This window comes from Dreissena polymorpha, chromosome 1 (assembly GCF_020536995.1).
Source record: "Dreissena polymorpha isolate Duluth1 chromosome 1, UMN_Dpol_1.0, whole genome shotgun sequence".
Taxonomy (NCBI): Eukaryota; Metazoa; Mollusca; class Bivalvia; order Myida; family Dreissenidae; genus Dreissena; species Dreissena polymorpha.
In genome coordinates, this window is record NC_068355.1 from 11,883,895 (window position 1) to 11,898,455 (window position 14,561).

Consider the following 14,561-nt stretch of genomic DNA (forward strand, 5'->3'; position numbering starts at 1 on the left):
AACCATTAGCCCTCACCTATGTTCTTGGAAACTTGGACGAGGTGTCCCGTTTTCACGCTCACATTTCGGCACATGAGAAGCTATGTTTTTTTCAGCACTAATATCAGAGTAACCAGCTAAAAAGCTCGGTGTTTAAAACATATTGAACAAACTTACTTCAACGCTCAACCACAACGGACTATAAACCTCAATCACGGACGAGATGCTAAACATTAATATAAACTTATCTGAAATCAAATTCTCAAATAAACATGTAATCATAATCCCAACTACGATGTATATTGTCTCAAATGTCAGCGTAATCTCAATCTCAATCCAATCTCAATATCTCAAGTAAAATGCCGTTTCATCTCGAAAGCAACTTTAATATCATCTTAAATCACCCAAACAACCTATCCTAAATCTCAACATCACAATGAACTTGTTCTGAATCTAAAGCACCTTCACTCAAATATCAATCAAAATCGTATAACCCAATATCAACCAACTATAAATCTCAATCATTCTAATCAACTTAAAGGGGCCTTTTCACAGATTTTGGCATTTTTTAACTTATTCATTAAATGCTTTATATTGATAAATGTAAACATTGGATCGTAAAAGCTCCAGTAAAAAATCAAGAATAAAATTAAAAAAAGGAAAAGAACATTGCCCGGAGCAGGTTTCGAACCAGTGACCCCTGGAGTCCTGCCAGAGTCCTGAAGTAAAAACGCTTTAGCCTACTGAGCTATTCCGCCGAGTACACATTCTTGACGTATTTTATACCTTATATAAGCAATCTTCATAGTTTCACAAAATTTAACGACAAAAACAGAACTCTCCAAATTATTCAATCGTTTCGCGTTGCAACGCTTTATAATTTTTAGGTTTTAAAATCGTCAAAAGATGCATATAATGGCTATATTAGAGCATGGTAAATGTTCAGTATTACTGTTTCCTCACAAATATCAAAACTAAAACGAAAATTTGCGGATCTGAAACAACTTTTTTCAATTTTGTCAATTTACCAAAGCGTGAAAAGATCCCTTTAAAATATGTATCTACTGAAAAGACCCCCAGGCATCTTCACACATGCAATTTGAAAGACGCCCCACGTTTGGTGCCAATGTAATAGAACGGGTTCATACGTCTGACAACTAAAGAGTCGTTTATGGACTGTAATGAGGAACTAAGAAACAAATAAATAAACTGTTGTCTATTTTTTTCCTAAACTTTTATGAACGATTTATTAACATACCGGACCTCCTAGTTCAGGGTTGCACCAAGGAGCTTGAATCCATTTTATTTAACAAATGCATGTTACCCCCAATAACCAAGACATGCAGCTTGAAATCATGAAGAGACGCGCTGTCCGCGACGTGAAAGGCGAATTCAGAACCATAAACAGCAGCTCAAAGATGATAGCTGACATATGATGGCAGTTACCTCATGTCAGCCGACATACTGTTCTGGTAACTATGATGCACCGAACCATATACGACGTAATTGATATTCCGTCTGACCCCTATCTCAGCGCTGCTATATCATCCAAAAGAGGCAGCAATATAAGGTACATCATTCCATTCTGAAGAACAGACTACCTCAGACACAATCTCTTCCCGTCAGCAAGACTGTGTAATCAAGGAGTTCAAGGAAAGGATGACACCGAAATAAGCGACCCATTAATTTGTACATAATTTAAAAGTTCTTGAAACACACCACGACACTTGGACTATTTCTTCTACCCAATGCCCCAGAGATGGAAGAAGATGAAAAAAGAAAGAAGAAGATGATGACAAAGAAGAAGAACAAGAAGAAGAAGAAGAAGGAGAAGACACAGTGGAATAATGAACTTATGATTTAACAAGTTGAATTTGAAAACACCTTTCTTTATGAAAAAGGTATTTTAAGTAAAAATATATTTTACCCGTTTAAGCAAGGCTTTAAAATCGGGAAATGTTCACATATTGACGCTTCGAACAAACCCCTATTCATTTTTCGAGTCTATGTTTCAGAAAATATTTTGTAAGTAAATGAGCAGACGACAAAGTATATACGTCTCATATTATTACCGCCTGAATAAATTTAGTGTAATGTAGCCAGTATGGTAACGTTAGGTTTTCACTCGCTGCAAACTTCCTTTTCCGGTTTTTAGCTGATATCAACACACAAGTACGTTAGTTTCACTATTTAAATCTGATTATATCTTGCATTTGTGGTGGCATATGTTAATTCCTTTACGGTTTACACTTTCAACAAGGACTCGGCTTGATAGTGCTGTATTTCTTAGGAACAGCTTATGTGCGATATGTTGTTGCTGATCCGGCGTAACGACTCATAATTGTAAAGTACCTTGAGCTTAAGTTAAACTCAATTGTCCTATTATAATTCTGCTATGTGATCATACATGAGTTTATCATTAGAGAAGTGTTCTTTAGTTATATTACAATTGATTCACCGCCTTAATCAATGGGTGCACGCTTTACACGACTGGCTAGTTGCATGTATTTTAAGTCCAAGTATTCACAATTATTTCCACACCTGCAGTACCCCAGATAATTATTTGGGAAAAAGGTTTTCACCCTTTGATTTTCAAAAATAAGGTGATTCCATTCTTGAAATAGGATGAATGAGTTATAAAAATGCATATCTTAAAATGCATCCCTCGTCAGTAGATCATAGATGTCCCCTCCCTTGTCAAAAAAGTGGGCAAAACCCGGTTTTATTCCGTGTTAAAACCGTGTTAAACCCTGCGGTATTGGCACCGGGTTAAAGCGTGTCTTTTAAACACACTTTTTGCTTACCGACTAGGTTTTTTGTAGGTAAAACCTAGATTTCACTCACATAAACCAACACGCTTATACCTTCTTATACCAACTTAAACCAACTAAAACTAACTTAAACCAACTTAAGTGGGTTAAAAGTGAGTGTGTTTTCCTTCTTTATGTTGGCTTTTAAACCCGCTTCTACACATCAAGTCGGTTTTTCCTGTTCTTAAGCGAGTTAAAAGTGGGTTTTTGTTTGAGCATTAAGTGAGCTAAATGTGTGCTTTTCACAGATTAAACGCAGTTAAAACTAGCTTTAAAACCTGTTAAATGCTCGGTAAAAACCCACTTTTCACCCACTTGAAAACTAAAAAACATTTTTATGATAAGAACAAAAATATCATAAATAAAATTCTAATTACTTTTTAAACGATAAAACATAAATTTTTACATATATATCCATATACACAGCATGATAAAACTAATTTGACAGACATGGCATTGTTATAATAAAATATAATAGTGTTATAACATTACATTGAACACAAAGAAAAATTGAAAAAAGTAAGATTGTATGGAATAAATTCAAACAAGAGATGTGTTTGTCAGAAACACAATGCCCCCTACTGCGCTGCTTTGAAATAAAATTTCTATTTATCATTTGGCAGGTATAGAAATTATCTCTTTAAAGCTTATTACTTCCATTGGATTTTGACCTTTGACCTTGAAGGATGACCTTGACCTTGCACCACTCAAAATGTGCAGCTCAATGAGTAACACATGCATGCTAAATATCAAGTTGCTTTCTTCAATATTGCAAAAGTTATGACCAATGCTTAAGTTTTCGGACAGATAGACAGACAGACGGACAGTTCAACTGCTATATGAGACCCTACCGGGAGCATAAAAATAAGTTAATGTTGTTGCAACAGGTGCAAATCTATATAACAAAGTGAAAACAAAGGTTAAATAATCATTTTAACAGCACATTTTAATTACAAAGACTTCAGTCTACTTGTGCATCAGCGGCAGACGCCTTAAACAACCTCTCATCTTTTCTTCAACATCAACCAACGCTTGTCAAAGGTTTTGGCTATGACATCTGAAAAAATATAATAGACTATTCATTTTAAAAACAAGCCAAAAAAAAACAAAATCTGTTCTTAAATAGAAAATACTCTAGCCAGAAAAAGAGGTTAAATATTTGCATATAAAGGAAGTCAACACAAATGAGTTTTTAACTGATTGTCCTGGAGATACAGTGTAGTGACTAGAGACACGGACATAGTTTTTCCATCCCTGTCTTCATGAATAAAAAAAAAACAACTATTGTTAACTGTCACTTGGATAATAAAAACTCCCCCTTTTCACAAATGATGTAATATAATGATCATTTTTGCGACTGTAAACAGTAAGTGATCTGAAAAATATTTGTAGGTTGTGTATTGAATTTCTATATGGATAACTGGTTCTTCAAATTTTTATGATGAAGAAAAAGTACCAATGATTGCATTTCTCTCAGCAGCGGGGAGGCTTGGTCTTGGTGACCCCGTTGTAGTTGTTGCTCCCTTCATGGAGCAAGTCACAAGCTGGTGGGGAGTGAATAGTCGGCACATGGCCTGTGCGATGGCCTTCACCTTCCTGGTTTCATGCTGGATTTCAGCTTTAATGATACTCTGGAACCAAAAAAAGAAAAGGAGTTTTGACAAAATATTTACAATTGGTAATTTTCCAAAGCTTGTAATTTACTTTCATCACATTTCAAACTCTAAAAATATTTGTCACATTGGTCAGAATAGTGACGCTTTTAAAATGCAATAACCTGTATAGTTTTACCTCTCAACAAATCCAGCTTTCTTGTTCAATGACAGGGCGAGGTTTGCCCACTTCAGTTCCCCTCAAGTTGGCCAGCTCATGCAGGGTAAAAACCTGGTGTAAAAGTCCATACATCAGGTAGTATGATTACCCCTTTTGCTCTTGGGGCAAGAGTTTAACCTTCAAAATTAAAATATGAGGGAAAGAAATCTGTTCAGTAATAACCAGAAATATCTATAAATAACAATAAAGATGACAAAAATCATAAAACACAACCACAATAATTCACTGTTCACAACATTTACACTTTGTCATGTGTATGTTTATCTATTTTTGCTTCAAATTGTGTTGTTTTTCCTTTAAATTCCAATACATTAACTTATCAATTTACATTTCCCAGTGACAATACAAAAATATAATAATGATCATAATTAATTCAATAAACTAAATAAAAAAAGGATGAAGAAATGACAATACAAACCTGTTAAAACTGTTCTTCAGTATTCCAAAAAAAAACAACAGTTGAGCCTCTTTTCCAACAAACTTATTGTTGATTTCCAAATTGTAGTAAAAACCACATTGTTTTCATCACACAATACTTCATGCTGACAGTATTTCAATACATCAATTATAAGTCTTAATGTTAATTTAATTTAGCTCAATTTTGCTGAAACCAGCTTGTTTTTCAAAAGTTGTTGTTTTAAATAATTTCCTGTGCCAAAATTTGAACCAATCAAAAGTCTTATAAGCCTTATGTCTGGGCAAACCCTATCAGTAGCCTTATCTTAACCCCTAGATAATCAGTACCCTGTTTAGCTCTGAATGCCTGACAGATTGTTATCTGTTTATTGTTAGTGGTGTGAAAAGGGGTGTTTTTAGGTATTGTCTTGTTATTTTGTTGACTGTTTATGTAACACAGGTCATGTTTGGCATCTTATTATTTTATTGCAAATTAAGAAAATGGATATGATGGCATCATATGAAAATATCAAAATCTTGCATAACTTATATACACAAATAAATAGATTATTTCCAAAATAATGTTTCCAATACCATAATTATTTAAATATGCAGATTTAACAAGTAAATACTGTTTTAAACAAAAATAAACAATCATATAAGATTGTTTTAAAATTTAAAAAAAGAAAATAATTTTAAGACATAAAACAATCATAAAATATTGTTTATAATAAAAACAAATATAAGGAAAAAAATCAAAGTTAAACACAAACTCTTCCATTTTCAGGTATAAAACTAAGTTTGATCATTTTGTGAACCTGTGATGTTCTGAAAGAGCCATTTTCATCCAATATTCACCAAAAAATTATGGGGAGCAAACACACATGTACAATAGGGACAATGGCAAACAAGCTGCAAAAAAGCCCCATTACAATTGACTTGTATTATATATGGCTATAAACATGAAACAAAGACCTAGTTGAAGAATTATTGTTTCATTGATGAGTATTATTTATAAACAAAAGACCAACTTATTGAAAAGTGTTTTAAAGTGAGTCTTTTAGCCTGGTTTCAGCTCTCAAATTATTTACAAAAAGACCAATTTAAACTCGCTTAAACCCACTTCTGTTTAAAAAGACCAACTTCTGTTGTAAAAGACTCGCTTATAAAACAAAAAGACACACTTAAACACACATAAACCAACTCATAAATAAAAAGGCTCACTTTTGACACACAAAAAACTGACTCCTTACAGAAAAAAACTCGCTTAAACACACATCTTCTTAAAATAACCTACTTTAAACTCAGTTAAGCACAGTTTAGCGCACATAAAACTCTCTTTTAATAGCAAAAACCAACTTCCACTGAGAAAAACTCAGAAAAAACACAGTTTTATGTTGGTTTAAGTGTGTTTTGGTATGAAAGTGGGTTATTTTTTTGACAAGGGACTAGTCAATATAAATTGCCGCCATAAAGTCTTTTGATGATTTTTGCTTTGGCAGACTCTTGGCGTCAATAGTCCACTCTATCTTTTTAATAGCGAAAGTTTTCCTTCTTTGTCTATATTGATGCGCAAGGAATTTGGTGCGCAACATTCAAGCCCCGATATCAGACAGTTAGTATCAACGGATGGCAATAATATTTACATACCTGTGTAGATAATTCATTTCTCAATAATGTTCGGTAAGAATTATGTAATGAATCTTTCAATTTTGCACGCTTGACCAATTTAAATCAACACACTACTCACATTTTCCATTCCAATCGCTGTGCCCGCTGTATACCGCAGGTAGATTTTAATCGATAACGCAGCCTATGACACTGTAATGCCTTCTTCTGATTGGTTGATATTTAAATATTTCATAACATGACGAGAGGTCAGTGATTGTATTGTTATTTAAGCAGAAGTTTAACTGAAACAAATTATGCCTTTTAACTTCAATTCGACGCTATTTGAGGTAGAAATGGACTTCTTAACTAAAACTTTATGAGTTGGTTATGTTTTTTGCAATTTTAAGCATTTTGATATAATAGCATTGTATTCATTTTTCGTTATCGTTTTTACAGACCGGAGTTTCAGCGTTCAGATTAATTCTGAACGCGAATTATTTCAGCTAAGATGTCCCCGAGGCGTCGTAGAGTATCTCGTTGAAGTTGAAAATCATTCCTACTTTACTTCCGTTGAAGCTGCACACTTGTATTGATTTAATTAAACTGTAAACTATCATAAAATCTTGATAAACTTAAATGAACTGATGCAGGCTTCCTGAAAAGGCCGGACCGCCGGTCTTGTCCGGCAAAATCTTTTACGGTCCGGCGGAGTTCAGGGGTTTTTCTGCCTATTTTGGCAAAAGGAGTCTGACTGAAATGGGAATTTTTTATCGGCAAAATTGGCCATTTTGGGATTTTTTGCTGCGATGAAACGGCTCATTTGGGAAAAATTGTGAAGTAATCATGCTTAAATAATTCAGTGGTTTAACAAATAAATTTGTTTTTATTTGTTATTTTGTCTTCTTTATGTAAACAGATGCAATATTGGGCATGTTCCACATTTATTCAAGTACTGCAGTTTTGTTTGACAGTTACACTCTGAGATAAGAACTGAACAGTCAAAACCTTATAGCAGATATTTTTGACCATAACAAACACTGGTTAGTCACACAAGTTATAAGACACTTCATTCTTAGAAAAAAAATATAATATTTTATTTATTTTTTTGAAATGGGATTTTATTTTTTAATTTCGGTTTGGAATCGGGTCCGTTTGCTTTGGGAGTGCCTCCGTTTTCCGGAAGCGCAGACAGTGCTGAAAAACCCCTGGAGTTTTTAATATCGCCGGTCCTTGTGACAGGCAAAAAAAAAGATTAAATACCAAAAAGTCTAATACTTGCGAAAAGAAAAAAAACACCCTATTAGTATCACTCTTTCATGAATTTAGAGCCTTTTTGTCATTAAGAACACAAAAGTGTCACTAGTTCTTAAGAGTGCTCTCCCTTTGTTGTTGTTTTTGAAAACGTCAATTTTATTTGTCAGATATATCTACCGTAAAAACGCAGTCATAAGTCTACCCGGCTCATAAGTCGGGGGGTATACTTTGGTACCAAAATTAGAGATTTTGAGTATGTTAGCTTCATAAGTCGAGTCAGAAATTTTCTGTTTATGAATTTCATAAACGGACGCCATTTTAAATGTACATGAAGTTGCGGTAGTATTCTATACATTGCACATGACGACACGCCGTTTCTGTTTGTTAGGTCCACTCACAATTGTGTCCTTATTCGTACGCCAATCACGCACTAGTTTCTCACTTATACCAAACTCACGTTCAGCAGCACTGTTATTATCTAAATTCTCCACAAACTCTATCACACGTATTTTAAATGCATTGTCATAAGCCTGGCGTTTGCGTTTTCCAGGCATTTTCAAAGATTTATCGTAAGTCCAGTTGTGTTTTTGTTTATCTAATTAATAAATGGTTGCACTCAATAATTCACGCTAGTAATTATCCACAAACTATTTTCCCCTTTTAATCCGATGAAACAATATTATCACTGTAATCCAATCTTTGTACTTTTAATCTGACTGTCAAAACAATTTATTAGTGTCTCGGTAAAACGTGTTTTTATAACAATGATTGACATACCCAAGAGACCGCTAACTCCACCTTTTTCTCTGAAACAGTTTCAAAGGCCGAGCTATACACGTGCTCAAGCATAATGGGACGATTGCAAGCAAGTTACAAACACGCGATTGGTTAAGCATATCGCTTCTCTAAACAAAGGAATCCAATTTTGTCGGCGAGAAAGGTGTTCTTTATGGCTTCTTGACAGGAAATGGCTTTCCTTTGATGACGTCAAACTGTCGATTCACACATATTGCGAATTTTTGCGAGACTTTAAAGGATGTCCTTGATTCGTGTTTACATGAACAGTAAAAAAACAACACCTGCTTACATGAAGACTTTGGATTAATTTATTCAAATAAAAACAAGAGTAATTGCAAACTGTGATTATATTAATTGGTAAGTATCAGTAAAATACGACGTTTTGTTAGTCGTAAATCAACAATTTTTTTTATACAACAACAACAACTATTGCAGCAGGGATCAATCTTCGTCGAATTTCATTATTTTTTTCATGGAATTTAATTATTTTTTTCATGGACCACCTCATAAGTCGATACTGGTTTTTTAATCAAATTTTGGAGGTAAAAAATCTCGACTTATGACTGCGTTTTTACGGTATCCAATTACAAAGGTTGTAACAAAAACTTCACATGAAAAAAATGTCACTTAAGTTCTCCCATCCTCATCGTCAGCTTCTGTGGTTATCGAATCTAACCAAGTATTGTCAAGTCTGTGCCTGAGAATGCAACCATTCAACAGCCTCATTTTACCATGCACATTGACATTGCAAAACTGTGTGACGAAGACTCTGATTGTGATTCCGATGATGGTCTTGACTTTGAGGATGGAGAAGGCAGCACCAATCGTGTTATGTTATTTTGTTTTGAGTCTGACTAGAATTCAAAGCTGTAGTCCATCATACACTGAATCACTAGAACATGCAAGTGTTTTTGTTTAACTTTATGAAGTGTACTTATACACAGGCTGCACATTGCAATAAATAGGAGTTAAACTTTATTTAATTCTTCAGTTATAAACTCATGTTGTTCGGTCAGGTGAAGTTTTGACCGGACAGGCGAATTTTTCCATCAGCCTGTCCGGTTGACAGGCACTTTTTGGGACTTTTCAGGAAGCCTGCTGAAGTTAACTCAACTGCTGCATTCAGTTTCTAACAAAATCGATAAAATGAATGATTCAGCATTTATAGGCTATTGCTTTCTTGGTTCTAAATATGTGTGATCGACTGATATTTTGGCGCAACAATCACACACATCTTTTGACCCCTCTTAGAAATTTTATTTTCAAATTGTAATTCTGTAATGATATTTATCCAAACAAGTTTTAAAGACGTCAACCGGTCAATGGTTCATGAAAATGGGTAAGTTTTTGCAATGGAAAACGCCGGGTGTTCTGAATCTGAAAATACATCGTAAACACGTATAATTGGGGACGTTTGTGTTAATAAAATTCTTAAAGACATAAGTGTCAATACAGGTCATATATTGGTTTTGCACATTGAAATCGCAACTATACTGGATTATAGGGTAATGGATAGAGTTGGAATTTACGGCTTGGAAAACAGGACTTCCAACTTTTAAAAGCTAGTGGCAGTGCTGGATAGGCTAGTTACCGCCTTGTAACTGATGAAACCATCCACTGCTTTATGAGAATCTTATGTTGTCGGCAAATATGTTTCAATTGTTGGCCACTTTGAACGTTTAAGCAATCAATAAGTATAAATTTAAAGGAACTGGAATAGATATAACATTTTTATAGTATGGCAAATACATGTACCTATGAGGAAATGCATTTGTCAATGATCACAATAAATGCTATTGCTGTAACAGGGTTTTTTTTGGCCCGATTTTATAGCCGAAATTCTGCTATGTTCCCAATCCCAAAAAGTATACTTTTTTCCCAAAATGTGGCAAAAAATTCCCAATTTTTTTTTTTTTTTTAGAAAGAAGTCTTATGCGTATTTTATCTCAATTTCAATTCAATTTCATCTAACAAAGTATTATAAGATTTTGTTCTTTTAATTTGAATGATTATAAAGAGTTATATCAAATTTAGTATTTCCCTAATCAGTGGACTTTTCATGTGGAAAAAAAGGCTAATGAATTTATTTTCCCAATTTCATGAAAATGCCGATAAAATTCCCAATTCCAAAGCCATGGGCTATCTTCCCAAAAAGTGGAAACAAAAACCTGCGTAAATAAGTCCACTTTGCTAACAGCAAGTATTAATGTGTTGATATTTGTTGCGAAAAGTGGTATACAAAGTTGCATCGTTGAAGTTGCTGCATGCACTTTGTGCAGTATAACTAATTTATGCGAACATTAAATTGCAGTCATGTGTTTACAGTGATTATTATATAAAAATGGACTTGTTCGATTGAGAAAGTACAGTTTGTAATAATTATTTATTATTATGTGTGTGTGCTGAAACTAATACTATATTGTAAATGTTACTGATATTTTCTTTCAAGGATGTTGATGCCCAAGAAGAACCGCGTGGCCATCTATGAATATTTGTTCAAGGAAGGTGTGCTTGTAGCCAAGAAGGACTTCTCAGCCCCAAAACACAGTGAAATTGATGTGCCCAACCTTCATGTGATCAAAGCCCTGACTGTATGTTGCTGTTTGGATGCATAATTTGAACATCCTACAAAATATATAATTTTAATTGAGTCCTTTTTGTCGATAAATAATTCCCAAATTTGCCACTTTTCTCGATTAATAAATCCCAATTTGACCAGACTCCTTTTTCCAACATGGCTAAAAAAAACTGTAGAAGTTACTTTATTCTGTAGTTATGTGGCAAAATCTAATGCCCAATTGCTGTAAAAAATCCAAAATGAAAGGTTTTCAGATAAAAAGGATTCTCTACAAACAACAAAATTTGTGAAAAAGCTATGTAACAGTAACAAGTTAATTGTGACTATCCTTTAAAAACTTTTAAACAATACTTTGACTATAAAAATGACTTCCATCATTCAGTGATTTTATTTGCCCAATTGGAAAAGTACCGGTAACAATCTGATTAGGAAAACTTTGCGTGAAAACCCCTAAAATTGGGAAAATTCGTGCTGTGAAGTCTTAATGTTGGGAAATTTGTGTATTTTATATTTTGCTGCATGCCAAATACTTTTAAAATGATAACGGTAGTGGCTTTTAATTATTTGCTACTAATAATAGAGATTTGTTAGAGACAATTATTTTCAAGGGAAGTAATTTATATAATTATAAATCTCAGATTATATATTTCCTTACCAAGAATTTAAGTTCTTTTCACAGTTACTGTACAGATTTTTTATTTTGATTATTTATAACTCAAATGATTGATTTGTCAAAGTTTTTTTTTAATGATAATACAGCGATTTTCCTTGTCCAATTGGGAAAAGTACCCGTACCGGTCCGATTGGGAAAAATTGACTCGTGAAAACCTCAAAATTGGGAAAAATCGAGTCGTGAAATCCTGAAATTGGGAAAATCCCGTCGTGAAGTTTGGGTCTTATTGAATACATCATACAGTTCATACTTAATTGAACATACCCATTTAAATAATCATTTGCAGGCATGCCTTAATGACCATTAAGTTATAAAGTTTATATAAATAACAAAATATTATAAAGAACACACCAAATCAATTACTAGTTGTTTTAATCTCTTTTAAAGCAATGTCTCTCTCTTTCATTTTTGTGAAAATTTCAACAATCTTTGATGTTTGATCATCACTCAGTTGCTTGCATCCCTCCCTGCACAGCATCATTATTGCTGTCAATGTGTCCTGTGATAGATGGTTCCGATTGTTTTTTTGGCATAATATTTGCTATTATGACTCATTTCAAACTACGATAAGGTTACAAACCGACGTAAAACAGTACGCTGGCTGCCTGGCAAAAGAACCGGAAACAGTAACAACTCTATTGATTGAATGCGCTGAATAATAAAACCCGAAATTAATCGAGCGCGTGGTTACACACAACTATACGATTTTCTTTGTTCGCTCGCCGAAAGTTGGTTTTTTTACGAAACTTTCTATCGTTTTGAGAAAAAATTCGGACGCTGATTGGGATTTTTCCAGATGCCGATTGGGAATTTGGGAATTTTCGATCGATTGGGAAAGTACCGTTTTGGGAATTTGGGAATTTTCGTTCGATTGGGAAAGTACCGTTTACCGGTACTTTATAAAGAAGGAGGAAAATCGCTGTAATATAATTATCATTTCTTTCCTGTACTAATTTGCTTGTTTCCATTGGTCTAGTTGTCATGAATGTTAATGATTTCCTGCAGTGTCGTAAAACTTTACAGCATGTTTTTACAACTGCTATCGAAAATCTGTATCGTTAATGTAAACATTTATGCGTAGCAGACATGAGGATGTAATTTAAAGAATGGCTTTGTTCAAGTTTGGATTTTCATCCGACAAATCGGTTATTAAAGAAAAATCCGATGGTTAAACTGACAGGAAACTTAAATATGAAGAAAAAGGGAAACATCAATTTTATCCTTAATGGAAAATCGAGTCAGTTCCCATGGCTTGAATTTGACAATAAAAAGCAAAAAAATAGTTCTATTTTATTGTTTTACTCTATGCATCAAAATAACTTTCTGGTGTTCACTGTTTATTTACTGATAAATCCTGATTAAACATTAACATGACACAATTGTGTTTATTTGCTATGTCATTTATGGTCTAGTAGACATCAGATTCGGGCTACATGTAGTACATTTTAAGAGGAGCTGTTCCGATGGTCTTGCTGTAAAAAAATAATGTCAAACCCTGTTTACATAAGCGAGGCAATATATTGACTGGGATTAGGTTTTTCTATGGTTTTCAATAGAGTTTACCAGTCAGAATATTGTTGATCTCAATGTATGTGGTTATTTGTTGAAAGAAAGTGTCAAGACAATGAAAATATTATTTTAATGCATTATTTAAAGACATTTTAATATGATGCAAGTATTAAACATGCTTTTACAATGCTCATTCTTTCCAACTGAATTTCACAATTTAACAAGTTTGCGACTCGTTTTTTCACAATTTTTACACGTTAACTCATTTTTTCACTATTTTCAAAAGTTCACAACTCATTTTTCACAAAGTGAGGGGGCCAGTGCCCCTTCACAAAATCAGGAAAAAAAGCCCTGATTTAATGCAGTAACTTCATCTTTTCATCAATAAATTCTGTTATGAATATACATATTAACAATAGCATTATTCATGTTATGAATATACATATTAACAATAGCATTATTCATGAAAATGTAAATACTAGTACATTTGGTCAGTTTTTGATGACTCGTTGCCCTACCTGTAATTTTAGGTTTTAAATGAACTATATTTTTTTCACATTCTTACAAAATGAAGATATTTTCAGTCCCTGAAGTCTCGTGGCTTTGTCACTGAACAATTTGCCTGGAAACACTTCTACTGGTACCTGACCAATGAGGGGATCCAGTACCTGCGTGACTTCCTCCACCTGCCTGCGGAGATTGTGCCCGCTACCCTGAAGAGACAGACCCGTCCAGAGACTTCACGACCCCGGCCTAAGGAGTCCTACGGTATTGCAAAACAAATTCTAGTGTCCTGAACAGTTTTTCTTGTGAGCAAAATCTAAAGGGGGACAAACCAATTTTGTGGAATCCACTTGCCCAGATGTCCAAAAAGCATTAGAAATAATTCGAATGTATGAAGGTGTTTGGAAACCATCAGTTGTGATTATTTTACAGCAAATTTTTCAATTGGGAAAGTGTCATTTTCAGGTAATTTAAACTTTATTAACAAGGAAAAAATATGTTGAAAAAGCTTGTCCCGATTAATGTTTTCACTCAAAATCAGGACCTTTTCTGACTTATCTACGGGTCTGTTAAATGGTCCCTATGTAAAAGTGATATGGTAAAAATAATAATTTTC

At 33.9% G+C, this 14,561-nt stretch overlaps 1 protein-coding gene across 1 annotated transcript in view; it reads left to right on the forward strand.

The window, feature by feature from the left end:
- The first annotated feature begins 2,015 nt into the window (after positions 1-2,015).
- Positions 2,016-14,561, forward strand: part of LOC127871149 (40S ribosomal protein S10-like) — a 28,615-nt gene continuing 16,069 nt past the window's right edge. Inside the window, exons 1-3 of the mRNA XM_052413877.1 lie at positions 2,016-2,151; positions 11,131-11,272; positions 14,026-14,209. Coding sequence (XP_052269837.1) covers positions 11,132-11,272; positions 14,026-14,209 — 325 coding nt within the window. The 5' untranslated portion in view covers positions 2,016-2,151; position 11,131. The remainder of the gene's footprint in view (positions 2,152-11,130; positions 11,273-14,025; positions 14,210-14,561) is intronic.